Source organism: Mastigoproctus giganteus, chromosome 14 (genome assembly GCF_048544385.1).
Source record: "Mastigoproctus giganteus isolate SK-2022 chromosome 14, ASM4854438v1, whole genome shotgun sequence".
Lineage (NCBI taxonomy): Eukaryota > Metazoa > Arthropoda > Arachnida > Uropygi > Thelyphonidae > Mastigoproctus > Mastigoproctus giganteus.
The window spans coordinates 27,375,447-27,394,660 of NC_143588.1; the positions used below are offsets into that span (position 1 = coordinate 27,375,447).

A 19,214-nucleotide genomic window follows, 5' to 3' on the forward strand; every position below is an offset into this window, starting at 1 on the left:
CAACAACAACATTGAGACAAAAGACCTCAAAAATACCACAGATATCAGGATAAAAATTTTAAATGTGTATAAAGTACGTAATACAGAAAAAAATATTAATTTTGTTTTTGCTTTTCCTCACTCAAATGCAATGCGTGAGCGAGTATTTAATAAGAATGTTGAAGGAGAACTGTTGCCAAAAACCAATCACAATATGTCTTGCAAAGAATTTTACACAGATGCACTAAAAAAATGAAAAACTGTTAAAGAAAATTCACTCAAATGAGAAGTATTGCTAGGTAAATATTTTCTTTTCTATAAAATAAATCAGGTGTATTGAATATGTATTAATATTTATAAAAAGTTTCCTTTAGTATTTACAACTCTTGCAATAAAATTTTCCGAATTAAACGAATTAAAGCACAGACTATGGTTAGTTTTATTAAAGTTTGACTAATTTTGCATTCCACAAACTTGTAAAAATCAACAAAATATGGAAATAAAATGGTTGTTATTAAAATTTTTTGGTTTTCTTTTAAGATATAATGTGTGTACCCCTAAACGAGGAATGAATACCCCAAACATAAGCATGAGTACCTCGAGATCAAATTTTTAATGTGGCCACCGTACATTACAGTGACATTTCTTCTCCGACCGACTTCGCAGTTTACATTAAACAAGGACTACAGAGTACTACTCTGTGGCAGGGACATGACGAGATCACGTGACGTGATAATAGTGTGTTTCTGCCCTAAGTAACAACAGTCTTCTCCTTTAGTGAAGTGTTACTTATTTGAAGTAGTGCAATATCATGGCAACTTGTGAAGGTATTCAACAATATGAGATATACTTAAATGATGCTGCCTTTGCAAAAAATTTGCTAATTCAGAGTTTAGCTGTGTACTAATATGATACATTTGAACTAACTTGTACGTGGTATATATAAATTTAAGGACTCAAGTAAAAATAAAGTTAAATAAAATATAAAAGAAAAAATTTAAATCTGTGTGTATAAATTAATTGAGTGTAGATAATTAAAAGTGATAAAACATAGATATCGGCCATCACTAAACAAAGGACCCTCAATAAAAACATGACAAATGGTTAAAATAGTTTCACAATCCTCACACACAGGTGGGTCATCTGCCCTCAGCAAAAAGAAGTGTGTCAGATGACTGTGATCTATGTAGAGCTGAGAAAGAACAACTTCCTCTCTTTGAACCATGCATAGACTGGACTGCCACTGACTTGATTACAGGCTTAATTTGGTATAATTTATTTGTTGGTCCACAACAAGAATCTTGTCATTGGGAAATATAGTTTGATGTGTATTATTTGAGTGTAGTCTGTATAGGGGACTGACAGGCCATGATGATTAGTTGGAATTGCTGATTTGGTTGCAGTATCAGTCAAATCATTTCCCCTGATCCCTATGTGGCTAGGAATCTAACAAAAGCAGATATCAAATTTATGTTCATAAAGAGAATATATCTTCTGCTGAATCTGAGACAGGACTTGATGAGAACTGTGTCTCAAAGAAAATAAAGCCGTAATATGCTCAAAGAATCAGAATATATAATAAACTGTTGGTATTAGCAAGTTCTGATATGATCCAAGACTAACTCTGCAGCATTCAGCGCTGCAGTTTATATGCTGCATTCAGAGAGAATCTGCTCAAATATAATAGCATCTGGAACAATGGCAGCAGATCCTGCACATGATTCTTAACTTCCAGCCATCTGGTAAACTGGCATGAAGTCAGAATGTTTAGCAGGTTGTGCTGAATAGAGCTGCAGGTAGACAGAGGGAGTATTTGACTTTCCTCAGTTCTTAAGGGAAAAGTTGCATGCTGGAACATGAGTATGCCAGGGTAGATAGGGCTGCTTTGCTGATTGGGCAACCTTGTCTACCATGATGTTAAGCTTTCTGAGAAGCTCTTGGACATGAATACTGAAAGAACAATTGGCAGTCTGACAAGCATTGCACAAATTTTCCCAATGTGGCTCAAAAACAGATGTACACGTAGAATGGTCTGGCAGGGATTTCGGTTTTAAAGTGTACTTTACAGAAACAACTGCTTACATGGAAGTGATAACAGTGGTTTATTTGCTTCCATGTATAGGCTCCAGACAGGAGATGTTCAAAATGCTCCAGTAGAGTAGCCTCATAATGTAATGGGGGTACAGCCATCGAAGTACAGAGTTTCTAATTGATGCGTATATCTGGGACCTGTAGTCTAGTTTAGATTGTACACATGCACGGTAAATACATGGTAAGGAGTATCGGTCTGCACCCCAAATGTAGAGCAGAGAGCAAGAAGAATATTCAAACTTCTCGTGCACTTTATATGGAGTTGGCAAATGTGTTTAAAAAAGTTCAACTTTTTATCAAATAAAAGTGGCGCCTCCGTAGTCGGATGGGAAGGAGCAGCAGCAGCAGACCAAGACTAATCAAGAAGTAGCATATACTTCTTGATTAGACAGGGGGTTCGAGCCTGTCACCACCGAATACGGAGGATGCGGAAAGGTCAGGGAATGACCACTGCATGTTCCCAGAGCAATATGGCCTTAGTTATTAATGCTCCTAAAAAAAAAAAAAAAAACCAAATAACAAATAAAAGTCCCAAAAATTTTGTGCCTAACGTTACTGGAATAGCATTTTGTCCAAGCCTAAATTCGGGTTCAGGATGAAGATTATGCTTACAACAAAAATGAATGCAAATGGTCTTTTGTGGTGAGAACTTGAATCCATCAGCCAATGCCCATGAGTTGAGGCGATCAGTGGCTTGTTGCAGTTGTCTTTCAATATCCCTCATGTTGCATGACTAAGAAAATATGCTAGTCATCAGCATAAAGGGCACTGTTTATAGTTGGAGGAAGTTCTTCTGTGATGGAATTTGATGGCAAAATGCATAATACTTAATACTGATCCTTGTGGTCTCACCCATCTTGACAAAAGGGACGAGAGAGTTGAGGCTCCCACATTAACTTGGAAAAACTGATTGGCTATAAAGTTCTTAATAAAAACAAGGAGATGCCCTCTAAGACTGAGGCTATACAGGTCTTTTAAAATGCCAAATCTGTTATGCACTTTGTCCATGTCAAAGAATACAGAAACCAGATGTTCTCGCTTTAGGAAAGCATCCCGGATAGATGTTTCCAATCTAATTAAATAATCCAGAGTGGACCAGTTTCTTCAAAAGCTGCACTGAATGCTAGAGATGAGGTCATTTGATTCTAAATACCAGATAAGATGAGTATTGACCATTCTCTTCAGAACTTTGCAAAACCAGTTAATCAGAGTGACAGGATGATAATTAGTAGAAATTTTAGGATCTATCCTGGTTTGGCAAAAAGCAAGACTGGTTGTCATGTGACAGGCATCTGGAAACTGTTCTTCAATAAATATTCTGTTAAACAGAAGGCCAGATGATCTAGATTTTGGTGAAAGATGCTTAATCATTTCATAATGGATGCCATCTGGTCCAACAGCACTTGCCTTAGAAAGTATGAGAGCTCTTTTTTAGCTCCTGTATAATGATTAGCCCATTGCAGGGATGAAGGCCTTTATGTTTCAGGAACCGAAAACTCTGGAGAACAGGATGATATTACAGAGACGTTAGAAAATGTTTCCCCCAAGAGCACTGGCTATTGCAGTTGGCTCTGCAATAGTACATTCATTATATTCAAAAATCAACAATGGGTGAGATATATATTTTTCCTTCATTTTCCAGATTTTATCCCAGACTACCATAGTACTAGTGGACTGGCTAATTAATTATGTGAAACGGATACACAATTCCTTTTGACTCTGACAGTAAATATAGCATGCTTTGGCTTGTACACATTTGATTGATTTATTGTAAACTCCACTGACTTGGTGGTCATGCAGGAGTATAAACAAGAACATTTAAAGGCTATTAGACTGGCCATGGTACAATACAGGGCTCCCACTCACAAATTTTAAAAAAACTTAGATTGCAACTTAAATAAACCCAAAAAAAACCTAGTTTTCATCATATAGTATAGCAACACAAATAAGATAAAACTTACCATTCAAAAATATCTTTTATTTAATTGTAATCAGAATTTTCATCCCATTCAGTTCCCTCCACATTTATTTTTTGAAGTTCTTTCATTTTTTTCAAACGTTCTTCGTATCTTTTATGACAAGTTCCTTGTATGACTTCTTTTACCAATTCTGATTTAGGTTTCCTTGTATAGCAATTTTGATTAGATCTATTTATCGCCTGTTTTGCCATTAGTCGATTTTTCACAGTTTCTGGTTTAAGGGAGTTTGTGGCTTTTGTTTTTATATGGTTTACCTGGGAGAAGATTCTTTCTACGCTTGCCGAAGAGTGAGGTAAAATAGTTAGACTGGTCATAAAGTTAGATAAAATCTCATATTTAGAATTATTAAAGCCATCTTTTACATTACGTAACAGATACCAAAACTCAGGGATGGTTTTGTAAGAGAAATCTAAATCTTGATTTAAACGAAATGATTTCCATTCATCATCATCTAGAAGATCTAGTTTGTCTTCAGAAACAAGGTGAGGGAACTGCACTGCTAAATGGAAAATTGAGGATGGCGAATTGGCACGATCATGTATCACTGCTGGGTCAAGAACATTGAGACTGGCGATAATTACATCATCATTTAGAGGAAATCTTTTTCTGATTTCCATACAAAGTTCAACAAGAAATCTTAAACAATCATTTTTAAACCTGCTTTCACTGTCACCAAGTAGTGTTGAATTTAATAAGGCCATACAATGGCCTCTGAAATATATTTTATTCAGAGGCTTATGATTTATTGCATTGCTTGGATCAATTTCAACCAGCTTGCGCGAAGTAATGACTTCTTCTTTTATGAAAAAACTAAGAATATTTTTATACTCAATTGAAACCATTGAATGAAGTAAGTGCAATCTGAAATGCTCAGATTGAAATTCAATATTCAGGCAGTTTATTTTCTCCAGTACATATCCTAAAAACAACAACATATGCTTAGTTCCTTTGGTGATCATAGTATTGTAAATATTCCCTTCACCATCGATTTTCTCAATTTTTGATTGAGACTGAAAATAAAGAACGAATGCATCCCACTGCTCAATAATAATTTTTATTACATTGCCACGGGATAACCAACGTGTTTGTGCGAATTTGGGGATTTTATGCTTAGCAGTATCTACAACATCTTGAATCATTTTGAACTCGTTTAATCTTTTACTACTACGGGAAAAATAACAAGAGATATCTTTTATAAATATTTCTAGATATGATGGTAGTACCTTGACTGAATGACTAGCACATAATGCAAAAGAATGGCAAACACATCCCATTATAAATACTGATGGTACATCCTTTTTTAGCAATGACTGGAACCCTGATTTTTTTCTGATTTATATTCTGCTTTATTAGTTTAAATTGACATATTAACTTATTTCTAGAGTAGCTTTATATTCCTATTTACGGTACTTAAAGTTAAAGTAACTTAGATAGAGATTTGTAGGTATTACTTAGTATCGGAAAGGGTATCAAATACACGAGTTTACCGTTCATAGACAGCCGCCATAGTTACGTGAAAATTAATCAGTAAATCTATTAATCTTGTCGAACTTCATTGGCAATTAAATTGTACTTTTAACTATACATATAACCACATAGGTTACGGAACATAAATAATTAGTAAAAATAAATAATTAATACATAACTTGATACGGAAGTTATATAAAGGGACTTCGTAGATAACACTCGTTACTGAAACGCGACACAGCATATCCGGAATTCGATAGCATTAGCTTTGTCTGGTATAGTGCATAATATAATATTGTCAATTAATCAGTAGATCTATTAATCTTGTTAAACTTCATTGTCAATTAAATTGTTCTTTTAACTATATATATATAACGACTTAGAGTACAAACGTAACAAATAATTAATACATACTTGATACTCGTTCGTGAATTCCCGCCATTTTTACACGATAGCATAAGCTTAGTGTAGTATAGTGCATAATATAATATTGTCAATTATTCAGTAAATCTATTAATCTTGATAAACTTTATTGTCAATTAAATTGTATTTTTAACTCTATAAATATATATAACGACTTAATCGTAACAAATAATTAATACATAACTATAGTGGTACACGTGATACGGAAGTTGTATAAAGGGAACACTAAATACCGAAAGAAAAAAAAAAAAAAAAAAAACAATATATATATCCATATATATATATATATATATAATATAACTTAAGGATTTAATTTTTGTTTTAAATTTTATTGAATTACATTGGAATCATGACTCTAACCAGAGCAGCAAAGCAAAAGGCTCAAGCTAATGGGAGTGCTGTGGTTCAGGGGAGAACTGAGGGGGCCAGTTGCCCTCTGAATCACAGTCTATTAAAATGCACTGTTTGCTTGATGTTTGCGGAGCAGTTGGGTACGGGACATGATACTGCCAAGGGGGATGTCTTTGTGTGTGCACGATGTAAGGAGTGCAAGGAAATCAGGTGACAACTCAGCGTTGTTATGGGCCTTTATGAGAGCTTGAAGGACAGGGTGGATGCCCTCGAAGGAAATAAATTGAGGGGCCCATCAAGCTCTCAGCTGCCCACATCAACGCCAGAGCTTGCACTTGGTCATCAGGCAACACAGAAGCAGCCCCCTAGGCAGAATGCGCTGGTCCCACAGGAACTAGTAGTTGTTGGTGACTCTATTGTCAGGGAAACGGGGAACATGCTTTGTAAAAAGGATAGGTGGAATAGGACCAGGGTATGTCTGCCAGGGGCAAAGGTTGATGACATTGTAGAGCGGATATCATCTTTTAAGGGCACAAAAGGTGATATAGTTGTACACGTTGGCACGAATGATATTAAGAGTAGGAGACCGGCGGAATTACTTAGCAAGTACAGGTCACTGCTGAAAAAAAGCCGTGAATTAGGGTTGAACTTGAAAGTGTCTGCAATTCTGCCCAGACACGATAGGAGGGAGTATATGATGAGAGCCTTGTCGATCAATTCGGCCCTGGAGGGATTGTGCAAGGCTCAAGGGGTAGAATTTTTTTCAGCCTGGACTGTACTTGTTAACAGGAGAGATTGCTTCTACAGGGATGGGATACACTTAAATAGAAAGGGTGCAAGAATTTTTGCTGATGCTGTCGAGGCAGTGTTAGGTGGGTCGGAAAACTGCTAGTTGGGGGGGATACAAGGACTAATAGATTAACAGTAGCCACTGGCAGAGGTGGAAGTGATTCTTGCACTGCTTCTATTGAAATGAGCAGAAGTCTGAAAAACAAGATGCAGGATATTTCAGAGACTGCTGGTAGTCATTGCGTTACAAGTAAACACATGGGTTGTGTTAGGGTAGCTAAGAATAGAAACAGGTGCATGTATACCTGCGTATACACCAATGCTAGGAGTTTGGTAAATAAATTTGATGAATTTGAGGTATTGCTCAAAACATCAAAGGCAGATATTGTTGGGATATCAGAGACGTGGTGTCACACAGATATAAGTAATGCGGAACTGGAATTTGGGGAATACAATGTGTATAGAAAGGATAGACAGGACAGGAGGGGAGGAGGGGTTATGCTATTAATTAAGAAACACATAAAGTCCAAGGAAGTGAAGCCAGTCGACATCGATGGACAGGGCAGTGCCGAATCAGTTTGGTGTGACATAAGCATAGGGAAATCAAAATTGAGAGTAGGAGTGTGCTATAGGCCTAATGACTCTGATGAGTATAATAAGATATTGTACAGGGAAATAGAGTGGGCCAGTAAATCAGAGAGTCTTATAATGGGGGATTTTAATTTCCCAGATATTGACTGGAATTTGTGGGTTGGTCACTCGCACACTAGCAAGGCTTTTGTGGATTTATTGGATGATTGTTTTCTACACCAGCATGTTCGTGAGGCAACAAGAGGGAGCAATACTCTTGATCTGATTATCAGTAGTGACTCTTCATGCATTAAGAACCTGCAGATAAATGAACCACTAGGTGGCAGTGATCACAGTGTGTTGAAGTGGGATTTACTCAAGGAGGTAACTACCATCAGAGGTAAAGGGAAGGGTTTTTGTTTTCGTAAAGGCGACTATGATGGTCTGAGACAGTATTTAAATTCTATACAGTGGGACCAACTGATGATGTTACCAACAGCAAACTCAAAATGGGAAGCATTCAAGGAACTAATCTTGGAGGCTACCAGGCTTTACATACCAACTAAGAAATATTGTTCAAGGTTTAGGCCTAAATGGTTGTCAGATGAACTAATGAGACATGTGGCAGAGAAGAAAAATGCATGGGATACATATAAATTAATGGGTGACATGGAAGCCTATGATAGATATAAGTTGGTCTGTAACCAAGTCACAAAGGAGATTAGGCAGGCAAAGGCAGACTACGAAAAATCCTTGGCAAAGGATGCAAAGAAAAACAGAAAAGAGTTCTTTACATACTTGAACTCGAGAAGGAAAGGGATGAATCAGATTGGTCCACTGGATATTGATGGTTCAACAGTTGAGGATCCTGCTCAGGTGGCTAACAATCTAAACGAGTATTTTGCATCTACATTCACGCATGAGGAGTTATTCAGGAAGGAGAATGATGTAGGTAAAGTAAACATTGGCAGTGAGCTGGATGATTTTTTAATAACTGAGAGGAAAGTGGAGGAGAGATTGTTGAGGATAAACATAAAAAAGGCACCTGGGGTGGATGGGATCTATCCAGTTATATTAAAGGAGGCAGCAAAGGAAGTATGCAAACCCCTAGCCATAATTATGAGAGCTTCTTTGGACTCAGGGGAGGTACCCATAGACTGGAGATGTGCAAATGTAACCCCAATTCACAAAGGAGGATCAAAGGCTGACACAAGTAATTATAGACCTGTTAGTTTAACTTCTGTTCCAGGTAAATTAATGGAGGCACTGGTTAAAGAAGCACTGCAGGATCATCTAGACAAGAATTCAGTTATAGCTCAGACGCAGCATGGTTTTGTTAAGGGCAGGTCTTGCCTGACCAATTTGATTGGATACTATGATGTAGTCACAAAAGAACTGGATGCAGGGAATAACTTTGATATTATATATTTGGATCTTAGAAAGGCTTTTGATACTGTTGCACATGGAAGACTGCTGCACAAATTGGAGCAGTGTGGCATTGGAGGCAAATTGCTGCTATGGATAAGGGGATGGTTGAGTGGCAGAAGATAGAGAGTGGTAATCAATGGACACTGCTCAACGTGGACTAATGTTATTAGTGGAGTTCCTCAAGGTTCAGTGTTGGGTCCGTTGTTGTTTTCGGTGTTTATGAATGATATTGATGATGGGATATCAAGTTTAATGTCCAAGTTTGCAGATGATACAAAGGTTGGCAGGGTCGTCAAGGACACTACTGACGCTATGCTGCTGCAACAGGATCTGGAAAGGTTGAACAGATGGGCTGAGAGGTGGCAAATGAAGTTTAACATTGACAAATGTAAAGTACTGCATATGGGAAACAGTAACCCCAGAGCAACGTATCAACTCTGCGGTACCACACTGACAGTGGTGGAGAATGAAAAGGACCTGGGGGTAATTGTGCAGGGAGATATGAAGTTCTCTGAGCAGTGCAGACGAGCTGCAAGAGTAGCTCATGGTGTCTTGTCAATGATATACAGGAATTTTTCTAGCAGGGATAAGGAGGTGATTATTCCCTTGTATAAGGCAATGGTTAGGCCACATCTTGAGTACTGTATACAGGTCTGGAGGCCTCATTTCAAGAAGGATGTAGAGCTGCTGGAACGGGTACAGAGAAGGGCAACAAGATTAGTAAATGGAACAAAGGGTTGCTCTTACGAAGAAAGGCTTAAGTTTTGCAAATTACAGAGTCTGGAGACTAGGCACCGGCGAGGTGATCTGATAGAGGTGTATAAGGCCTTGAATGGTTTGAGCATGCTCAATGCCAATGGGATTCTTCATCTTTCTCAGAATAATCACCTCAGAGGGCATAAATTCAAATTGAGGAAGGACGGATGTCGGATAGATGTGCGGAAATTTGCCTTTGGCCAGCGGGTGGTTGGTTGGTGGAACCGACTTCCATCACTTGTTGTTGAAGTTGATAGCCTAAACAAATTTAAAGCTCAACTGGACAGGTATTTCGAACGAACGGAGGGGTGAAATGGGAGAGGGTTTTTTTTTTTTTTTTGGGCTGATGCTGAATAAGCTTGCTTTCTTGCATCGTATGCCTCTACTAATGCTAATGCTAATGCTAAACCCACTCTTTGTACCCATCATAGTGGCACAATTATCACTTCCAAAGCCAACTAGATTACTTATTTGAATGTTTTTTTCTATGAAAAGATCTTTTACAGCTTGATAAAGCCCTTCTGAAGTACCATTTTCGACACAGTGTCAAGTAACACATCTACAACATCAAGTTTTTGAATATCAAAATATCTAACAACAACAGCTAGAACTTGAGATAAAGATAAATCTGTACTTTCATCTATTATCATTGAAAACTTGTTGTTTCTGCATATGTTAGAAATGTATATTTTTTCATGATAGGCTATGCCATCTTGTATAAGATAAGAGACTTTAGTCGCCTTTATCTGAACTTGTTTTGCAATATTGCTATCATGAAATGCTTACTTACATGCTTCTATAAGGTGGTCACATTGCCCAAATGGAATATTATGCTCAGAAATTAGTGCAGCAATTGTTAACTCTGCCTTTGCTACTTCTTCATTCTCCGTAGGTTTACGTTTTGTGAAGAACGTGCCTAACATTGAACTTGTCTTAGCAATATTTGGACTTTTTTTATGTTTAACTGTATTTTTATGCACTAGTAGCATCGATTTATTGGCATTCTTTAATTTCATTTCACAACAAATACAGTAAGATGCACCTTTTTCATTACTGTCTTCTTTCAACCAATCCTTTAATTCCGGATCTTCTAACCATTCATTTCTAAAATTTTGAGTATACCACCGTTTACTCATCTTTCTCTGTGGAGAACAAGTTTCAGACATTGTGGGCAATTTGTGGATATGGCTAATTAGCAGTTATCTTATTTAAAATGTTCTATAAAATAAAAAAATAAATCACTAATCCATTAACATAAAATAGAAATAGTCACTACAATTTAAATTTATTATATCACTGTATGTAGTACACGCATAAATATAAAAATCACACCAAATAATGCAATAATACCACGAACGATCACTAAAGACTGTGCAGTAAAGACCGCCTTCCGCCTGCTCAATAGGCTGCGCATACATGTTAGTAACACGAACGAAAATCATAGTGTAGAACCCTGTGAAAACTTTGAAATCCTTTTACATTTGTAGTATTTTGTACAAGCACTTGACATATTACAAATTATGATCAGTATTATTAGAATATAAAATTAAGAAAATTGTAAACTGTTATTAAATGTATTAAATTTTATTGTATTTACAAGAAATAAAAATAAATTTTGACTTAAAATTAAAAATTACCGAAAAAACCCAGATAATGAGATATTTTTGTGAAAAAAACCTATCAACCTAGATGACAATCAAAAAACCCAGATCTGGGTGGAAAAACCCAGGAGTGGGAGCCCTGGTACAATATCATTGTAATATCCTCCAAACTTTGTTTTGAGGCAATTTTCACTGCTGTGCATTATGCATTCCACCATGGTTTAGGAAAAGGTGGAAACTGGGTAGATTTTTTCAGTATGGCAGATGCAGCTGCATGAACAATACTTTCTATTATCACTGCATCATTGATAGTCTCTTGATTGACTGTAGTGATGTTGAATTCAGCCAGATGTTGAAAGGCATTCCAATCAGGCAGATCAATCTTGCACTATGGTAACCTAAAAGGAAGACACGGTCTCCCACTAATTAGTGTGATTATCATAGGGAAGCGATCACTCCCATATGGGTTCTTCCCAATTAAGTGGAAGGAGAGAAGGGAGAACAGATAGAAAGATCAATGGCACAAAATGGCAGGCATGTGGAAGAAAGGTGTTAGTTCCCACATTCAGAAGTGGGAGGTTACTGTCAGTGAGCATATGCTCTATGACATGTTCCTTTCCACTGATGTCAGTCCATCCCCACAGGGTGTTGTGTCCATTTGAAATCTCCAAGAAGTAGGATGGAGGAGGCAGCTGCACAATGAAATCTTCAAGATCTATCTGGAAGATGCCAGCCCTAGGTGGCAAATAAATGGAACAGACTGTTAATAAAAACCCAACCATAAGGCAAACTTCTACTGCTTATAAGTTAGTGGAAAGAAGCACAAAGACTATGGAATTCATCTTGTTGAAGCAGGGGCCAAAGTGGCACGTTGAAGCTGTGTCCCTCAACCACCACAATCTCTGTATCCAAGTTTCCACGGGTAGCAGCATATAGCAAACATGCCGGACTCCTATGGTGTTAGCTTGGAACCTAGGTTATGGGTGTTGAATCCCAATGATGCTAATCTGGAGGACCAGCAGTGTCACTGGAAGGTTCCCTCACTATGTACAGGTGCCCACATCAAGGGGAATACTTCCAGATTTTAAAATGCAAATTTTTTTTAAAATGTACAAGATCTGCCAGCTTTCACAAAATTAATAAGAATGTTTATGGTATTCAAAACATGTAATTATGTTAAGAAAATATTATTTTCCTTATCATTATCTGCATTTAATTTAGCCTGCTGAAAGGCACATGACATCATATACAAGATATGCCCCACTTTTTAGTACACATTTGCCTCATCATAGAAAGAGACATCTCAAATTTCTATAAAAGTATAGAGAGAGAGAGAGAGAGAGAGAGAGAGAGAGAGAGAGAGAGAGAGAGAGAGAGAGAGAAGTAGTGTTAAAGGACTGAAGTTACTTAAAAAAAAAAACAATTGAATAATAAATTATTCATAATATTTGTAATAATACATAAATTTGTTTAACCATATAATCCTTGCAATGGAAACTTGAATATCTCTGTAAATGTAAAAGAGGGACCCCAAGATCTAGAAGCATTAGTATAAAGAACTTGCTGCTATAGAATAAATTATATTTTGAAAATAATACAGAATATTTCACTTACATATCGTGTGTCCCTTTTGCCCATTGTGCAGTTTAAAGTTCATGCGAGTAGTTTTACATTTATAAACACTTTGAACTCTGGAAAAAAAAAAAAAACTCACTACTAGATTTCGTCAAATAACAGTATTACAAGGGATCATGAAAAAAAAAAAAAAATTGACACTAATTTTACTATATAAAACTTAAAATCATTATTAATAATTCCACATTTTATATATAATAGTTAATGAAAACTATATACAGTTAAACCTATCAAACATTCATCTCTAACATACTTTTTTCCTCTCTATGAGTCTCAATAATTTCTGAAAACCAGCAAACTGAAACAAGGATAGAATACCAAAAAGAAAAATAAGGAAGGAATAGAAAGCCTGTGTAAAAATTTTTATCCTACTGAACAAAACAATAAAAGAAACATTAACTGCACATCAACAAAACACCAACTGAAACACTGCAGAGAGCCTATGGGCAATCTGGTGCACCCAGATTTAGATGGCTTAACTGGATTAAAGATGGAAGAATCAGCGCAGATATGACATTAGGAGACATGTGCTCAGCATTTCTTGTCCTCCTTGAAAAACAGAATTACAGTCAGAAAACTTGCAAATTCCTTGGGTATTAAAGAATGACAAATGTCTCTCTGTATCAGTCCCTTGACTCCTTACTCCTGAACAGAAGCAGGTTCACATCTTTAACTGCCTTAAAAACGCCAACAGTGAAAAAGTGATTTTAAGCAAAATTACAGCTTGATATGTGTCCCAGATTCACCACTATGAACAAAGTTAGTGTTGGAAGCATAACAGTCATACTACCTCCAACCTGGTGGGATTTGTGAAGTCTACTGGAAAGTGTATGAAACACTATTTTTTTTTTTTTTTCCAATGTGAATGACATAATTTGAACTCAATAATGTGGAAAAACATTATGCTGTTGGTGGACAATATTACAGTGAAGTTCTAAAGAAACAAACAAGAAAGTGGGGCAGAAACTACAATCTGAAATGTCTTGATGCCCACCATATCACAACAATGCAAGAGTGCACCCCCTCAACTGCTGATGACACACTATGGACTAATCATCATAACAATTCCCACTCCTCTCTACAGACCTGACATTGTCACTTTTTTCTATTTCTTAAGTTCAAGGATGGACAAAGAGGATACCATTTTCCATCAGCCGCTGAGTTAATATATCATCTCAGAACATCTCAAATCAGCTTTAGTATTAGCAATGGCCACATGGTACAAGGAAGCCAATTGCGCATGCTGCACCAGCCAAAAAAAAAAATAATAATAATAATAAAATAACAAAAAAATTAATAAAATAAAATAAAATAATAAGAAAATTTTAAAAATAATAATAATTAATAAGAGAAAAGAGAAAAGAAAACGGACAACCTATGCATTTCCCTCCTCCATAGGTAATTATCCAGCTGACCTTTGAATTTTCCCAAACTGTCACCCTCAACCACCTATGTAGCTAACTTATTCCAGTAATTTACAACTCACTAGCTAAAATAAAACTTCCTGCAGTCCAGTCTAACCATCATCCCCCGTAACTTGAAATTATGGCCACTTGTTTCTAGAATCATTTATAACTGTGAAAATTTCGTCCTCATTCATTTTGCTTATGCCTCTCAGGGCCTTAAACACCTCAATCTAGTCTCCTCTAAGGTGTCCAGTTTGCAAGCTCTGCAACCCACATATTCAAAGTCTTTCCTTATATGGACGCCCTTTTACCGATCTCATCAGGCAAGTTACCCATCTTTGGACAATTTCAAGAAGCACAATGTAATATTTCTGAACAAACAGGTTCTCTGAAATATTCAGAACTTGTTCAGATATGAGACAATGAACTGAACTAGATGGACGTTATATAGAAAAGAAATAACCATCAGAAGCTTAATAAAACAATGCTTTATATTGTAATTTATTTCATTCTTTTTTGAACAGACCTCATACTATTCTATAAAATTCATTTATGCTATGAGATGTGAAAACCATCAAATAACTTTTGGGTAACTGAATTTCAGCATATATAAAATTTTTTTATTAGCAATTGGTTAAGATATAATGGATACACAGATGCTAACATGATAGTGCAAAATCTGCTGACAACCACAGGATTTTAGCGATCACCTATGAAATTTGGTGAATATCCAAAACTCTGCATACCCATTTCAGACACGTATATCAGTATTGCTGCTTTAAAGTTTCTTCAATAATATTTAAAAAACCTTGAAACACATCTATTCATATGAATTCCACCATTACAGAACAAATTACTAAAGCAAGCAAAACTATGAAAAACTTCTCCCCATAACCTCTTAAGTAGGTGTACCTAAACTTGTTCATCTACACTTCTGCATCAAGCAACACAGCAGCAATCCCAATGCAGAATGCACTTGTCCCACAGGAGATAGTTATAGTCTGTAACTCCACTGTTAGGGAAACATGAAATATATTGTGCAAAAATAATAGGTGGAATAGGGTGTCTGGCATGGGTAAATGTAGATTATGTTGCAGACCAGATATCATCTTTTAAGGGTACAAAAAGTGATACTGTTGTACACATTGGCATTTTTTTTTTTTGTTGTTAGTTGTTGGCACATCGGCTACAGTGGCCATAATGCACCTCCCAAGGTTTTTGCACTACTCTGATCCAAGCCCAAGGCGAGATCCGAACCAGTGATCTTTGGGTTGCCAGGCTGGCACTTTACCCACCTGGCTAGCCCGGTCAGCCCACACACACACACACACATTAACATTAATGATATTAAGAGTAGGAGATCTGAGGACTTACTTAACACAGAGAAATGTTGAAAGTTAGGATTAAATTTGAAACTGTCTCCAATTCTGCCTAGACACAATAGAAAGGAGTATATTTTGAGAGCCTTATCAACCAATTCATTCCTGGACAGGTTGTGCAAGGCTCCTGGTGTAGAATATTACTCAGCATGGTCCGTGCTTGGTAACAAGAGAGACTGTTTTTACAGGGATGGGATACACTTAAATTAAGGATGCAATGATATCTGATGATGCTACTGAGGCACTGTGAAGTGGGTCAGAAAAGCTAGCACTTTTCTGACCCACTTCAAAATGCCTCAATAGCATCATCTATTACACAGACTAATACATTAACTAGAGCTACAGGCTTAGAGGTGTAAGATATTGTTGCACTGCTTCTATTTGAACATGCGGTAGCCTGGAAAACAATGTGTCAGGGATTTCAAGGCCTGCTGTGGGGCACCATGGAACAAGTATATATGTGCGCTGTGTTAGGGTAACTAAGAGTTAGAACAGATGCACACATACTTGCACCTCTATTTCCGAATTGGAAATATGTACATAATGGGGTCACCCATTATGTACCAACTGTGTAGTACCATACAGTTGGTACCTTACTCTAGAGTTAGTGCTACCCACATATAGTAGTAAGTAATCAATGAAAAGGAGCAATCAGTGGCCAATGCTTTTCATGAATTAATGTTATTAGTGGAGATCCTCAGGGTTCGATGTTGGGCCCAAAACAGAAAACAAGCAACAACCTACCCTTAGTGCCACACTGCTCCAATTTGTATAGCAGTAGTTTATGTTAGCATTAGTAAAGGCACGAGACGCAAGAAAGAAAGCTTATATAGCATGCCTCGTCTGTGTTTGCTAACAGAAGAGACTGCTTCTACAGGGATGGGATACACTTAAATAGAAAGGGTGCAAGAATATTTGCTGATGCCATTGATGCAGAGTTAGATGGGTCAGAAAACTGCTAGCTTGAGGAGATACATAGACTAATAGATTAACAGTAGGCACTGGCAGAGGTGAAAGTGATTCTTGCACTGCTTCTATTGAAATGCAATTCAGCAGCAGCCTGAAAAGCAAAGCAATTGGGATTTCCAGGACTGCTGGGAGTCATAGTGGAAAAAGTAAATACATAGGCTGTGTTAGGGTAACTAAGAGTAGAAACAAGTGCATGTACACCAATGCTAGGAGTATAGTTAATAAATTCGATGAGCTTGAAGTGCTAGTCAAGACATCAAAAGCAGATATTGTTGGGATATCAGAGACTTGGTGTCACACAGACATAAGCAATGGAGAATTGGAATTTGGAGAGTACAATGTGTACAGAAATGGAGGGGTTATGCTGTTAGTTAAGAAACATAAAATCTAAGGAAATGCATCCAATTGATGTTGGTGAACAATGCAATGTTAAATCTGTTTGGCGTGACATAAGGCACTGGGAAAGGAAAAATGAGAGTGTGTGTGTGTGTGTGTGTGTTATAGGCCTAATGAATCTGATGAGAATAATGAGCAATTGCCATTATCAACCCACTGTAGGATGGAAGCCTCCTCAACAATTCATAGAGTGGGCCAGTAAATCAGAGTGTCTTATAATAAGGGATTTTAAATTTCCCAGAGATTGACTAAAATTTGTGGGTTGATCACACGCACACTAGCAAGGCTTTTGTGGATTTATTGGATGATTATTTTCTACATCAGCATGTTCGGGAGGCAACTAAAGAGAATAATACTCTTGATCTGATTATCAGTAGTGATTCTTCATGCAACAAGAATCTGCAGGTAAATGAACCACTAGGTGGCAGTGATCACAGTGTGCTGAAGTGGGATTTACTCAAAGAGGTAACCACCATCAAGGGTAAAGGGAAGGCTTTTTGCTTTTGTAAATGTGACTACAGTGCTCTGAGATTGTACGTAAATTCTAAAGGGTGGGACCAACTGATGATGTTACCAACAGAAAACATTCAAAGATTAATTTTGGAAGCTAATAGGCTTTTCATACCAACTAAGAAATATTGTCCAAAATTTAGGCCTAAATGGATGTCAGATGAACAAATTAATATGTGACAGAGAAGAAAAATGCAGGGGATACATATAAAATAACAGGTGACACAGAAGCCTATGATAGATATAAGCTGGTCTGTAACCAAGTCACAAAGAAGGTTAGGCAGGCGAAGACAGATTAAGAGAAATCTTTGGCAAAGGATGCAAAGAAAAACAGCAAAGAGTTCTTTACTTATGTAAACTCTAGAAGGAATGGGATGAATCAGATTGGTCCACTTGATATCGATGGTTCAACTATTGACAATCCTGCTCAGGTAGCTAACAAACTAAATTAATATTTTGAATCTACATTCACATATGAGGAATTATTCAGGTAAGGGGAATGCCAGAGGTGTATTAAACTTCGGCAGTAAGCTAGGTAATCTTGTAATAACTGAGAGTAAATTGGAGGAGAAATTGTTGAAGATAAACATAAGAAAGGCACCTGGGGTGGATGGAATCTAGTCAGTTATATTAGAGGCGGCAAAGGAAGTAAGCAAATATTTAGCCATAATTATGAGAGCTTCCTTGGACTCGGGGGAGGTACCCATGGACTGGAGATGTGCAAATGTGACCCCCAATCCACAAAGTAGGATCAAAGGGAGACACAGGTAATTGCAGACCTGTTAGTTTAACTTCTGTTCCAGGGAAATTAATGGACACACTGGTAAAAGAAGCATTGCAAGATCATCTAGACAAGATTTCAGTTATGGCTCGAACACAGCATGCGATTGTTAAGGGGAAGTCTTGTCTGACCAATTTGATAACTATGATGTAGTCACAAAGGAACTGGATGGAAAGAATAATTTGAATCTTAGAAAGGGATGGTTGAGTGGGAGAAGACAGAGAATGGTAATCAATGAACACTGCTCTTTGTGGACTAATGTTATTAGTGGAGTCCTCTAGGGTTCAATGTTGGGTCCATTGTTGTTTTCTGTATTCATTAATGTTATTGATGATGGTATATCAGGCTTAATGTCCAAGTTTGCAGATGATACGAAGGTTGGCAGGGTTGTTAATTACAGTACACTGCTGCAACAGGATCTAGAAAAGTTGAGCAGATGGGCTGAGAAGTGGCAAATGAAGTTTAACATTGGCAAATATAAAGTACTACATATGGGAAGAAGTAACCCCAGAATAACGTATCAACTCTGTGGTACTACACTGACATAGTGTGCATAGTATTAGGGTCAGGCGCCACCTGTGGTTTCCCACATCTGCGCAATATGTTCGCTGTGAAGGAATACAGTACTACTGTAAATGCCAGAAAAGTGTTGTGTGTTGTATATGACATATTGTGTTAGGTTCTGTTGTGTGTCCTGACATTCG

At 37.2% G+C, this 19,214-nt stretch overlaps 1 protein-coding gene across 5 annotated transcripts in view; it reads right to left on the bottom strand.

The window, feature by feature from the left end:
- The window catches only part of LOC150075030 (uncharacterized), a 322,726-nt gene that overhangs the window by 257,356 nt on the left and 46,156 nt on the right, over positions 1-19,214 (bottom strand). For 2 of the 5 annotated variants that reach the window (XM_090388633.1, XM_090388632.1), the window contains one exon: positions 13,049-13,125. The exons of the other annotated variants lie outside the window; for them this stretch is intronic. In XM_090388633.1, coding sequence (XP_090244759.1) covers positions 13,049-13,072 — 24 coding nt within the window. In that variant the 5' untranslated portion in view covers positions 13,073-13,125. The remainder of the gene's footprint in view (positions 1-13,048; positions 13,126-19,214) is intronic. 5 annotated transcript variants of the gene reach the window in all.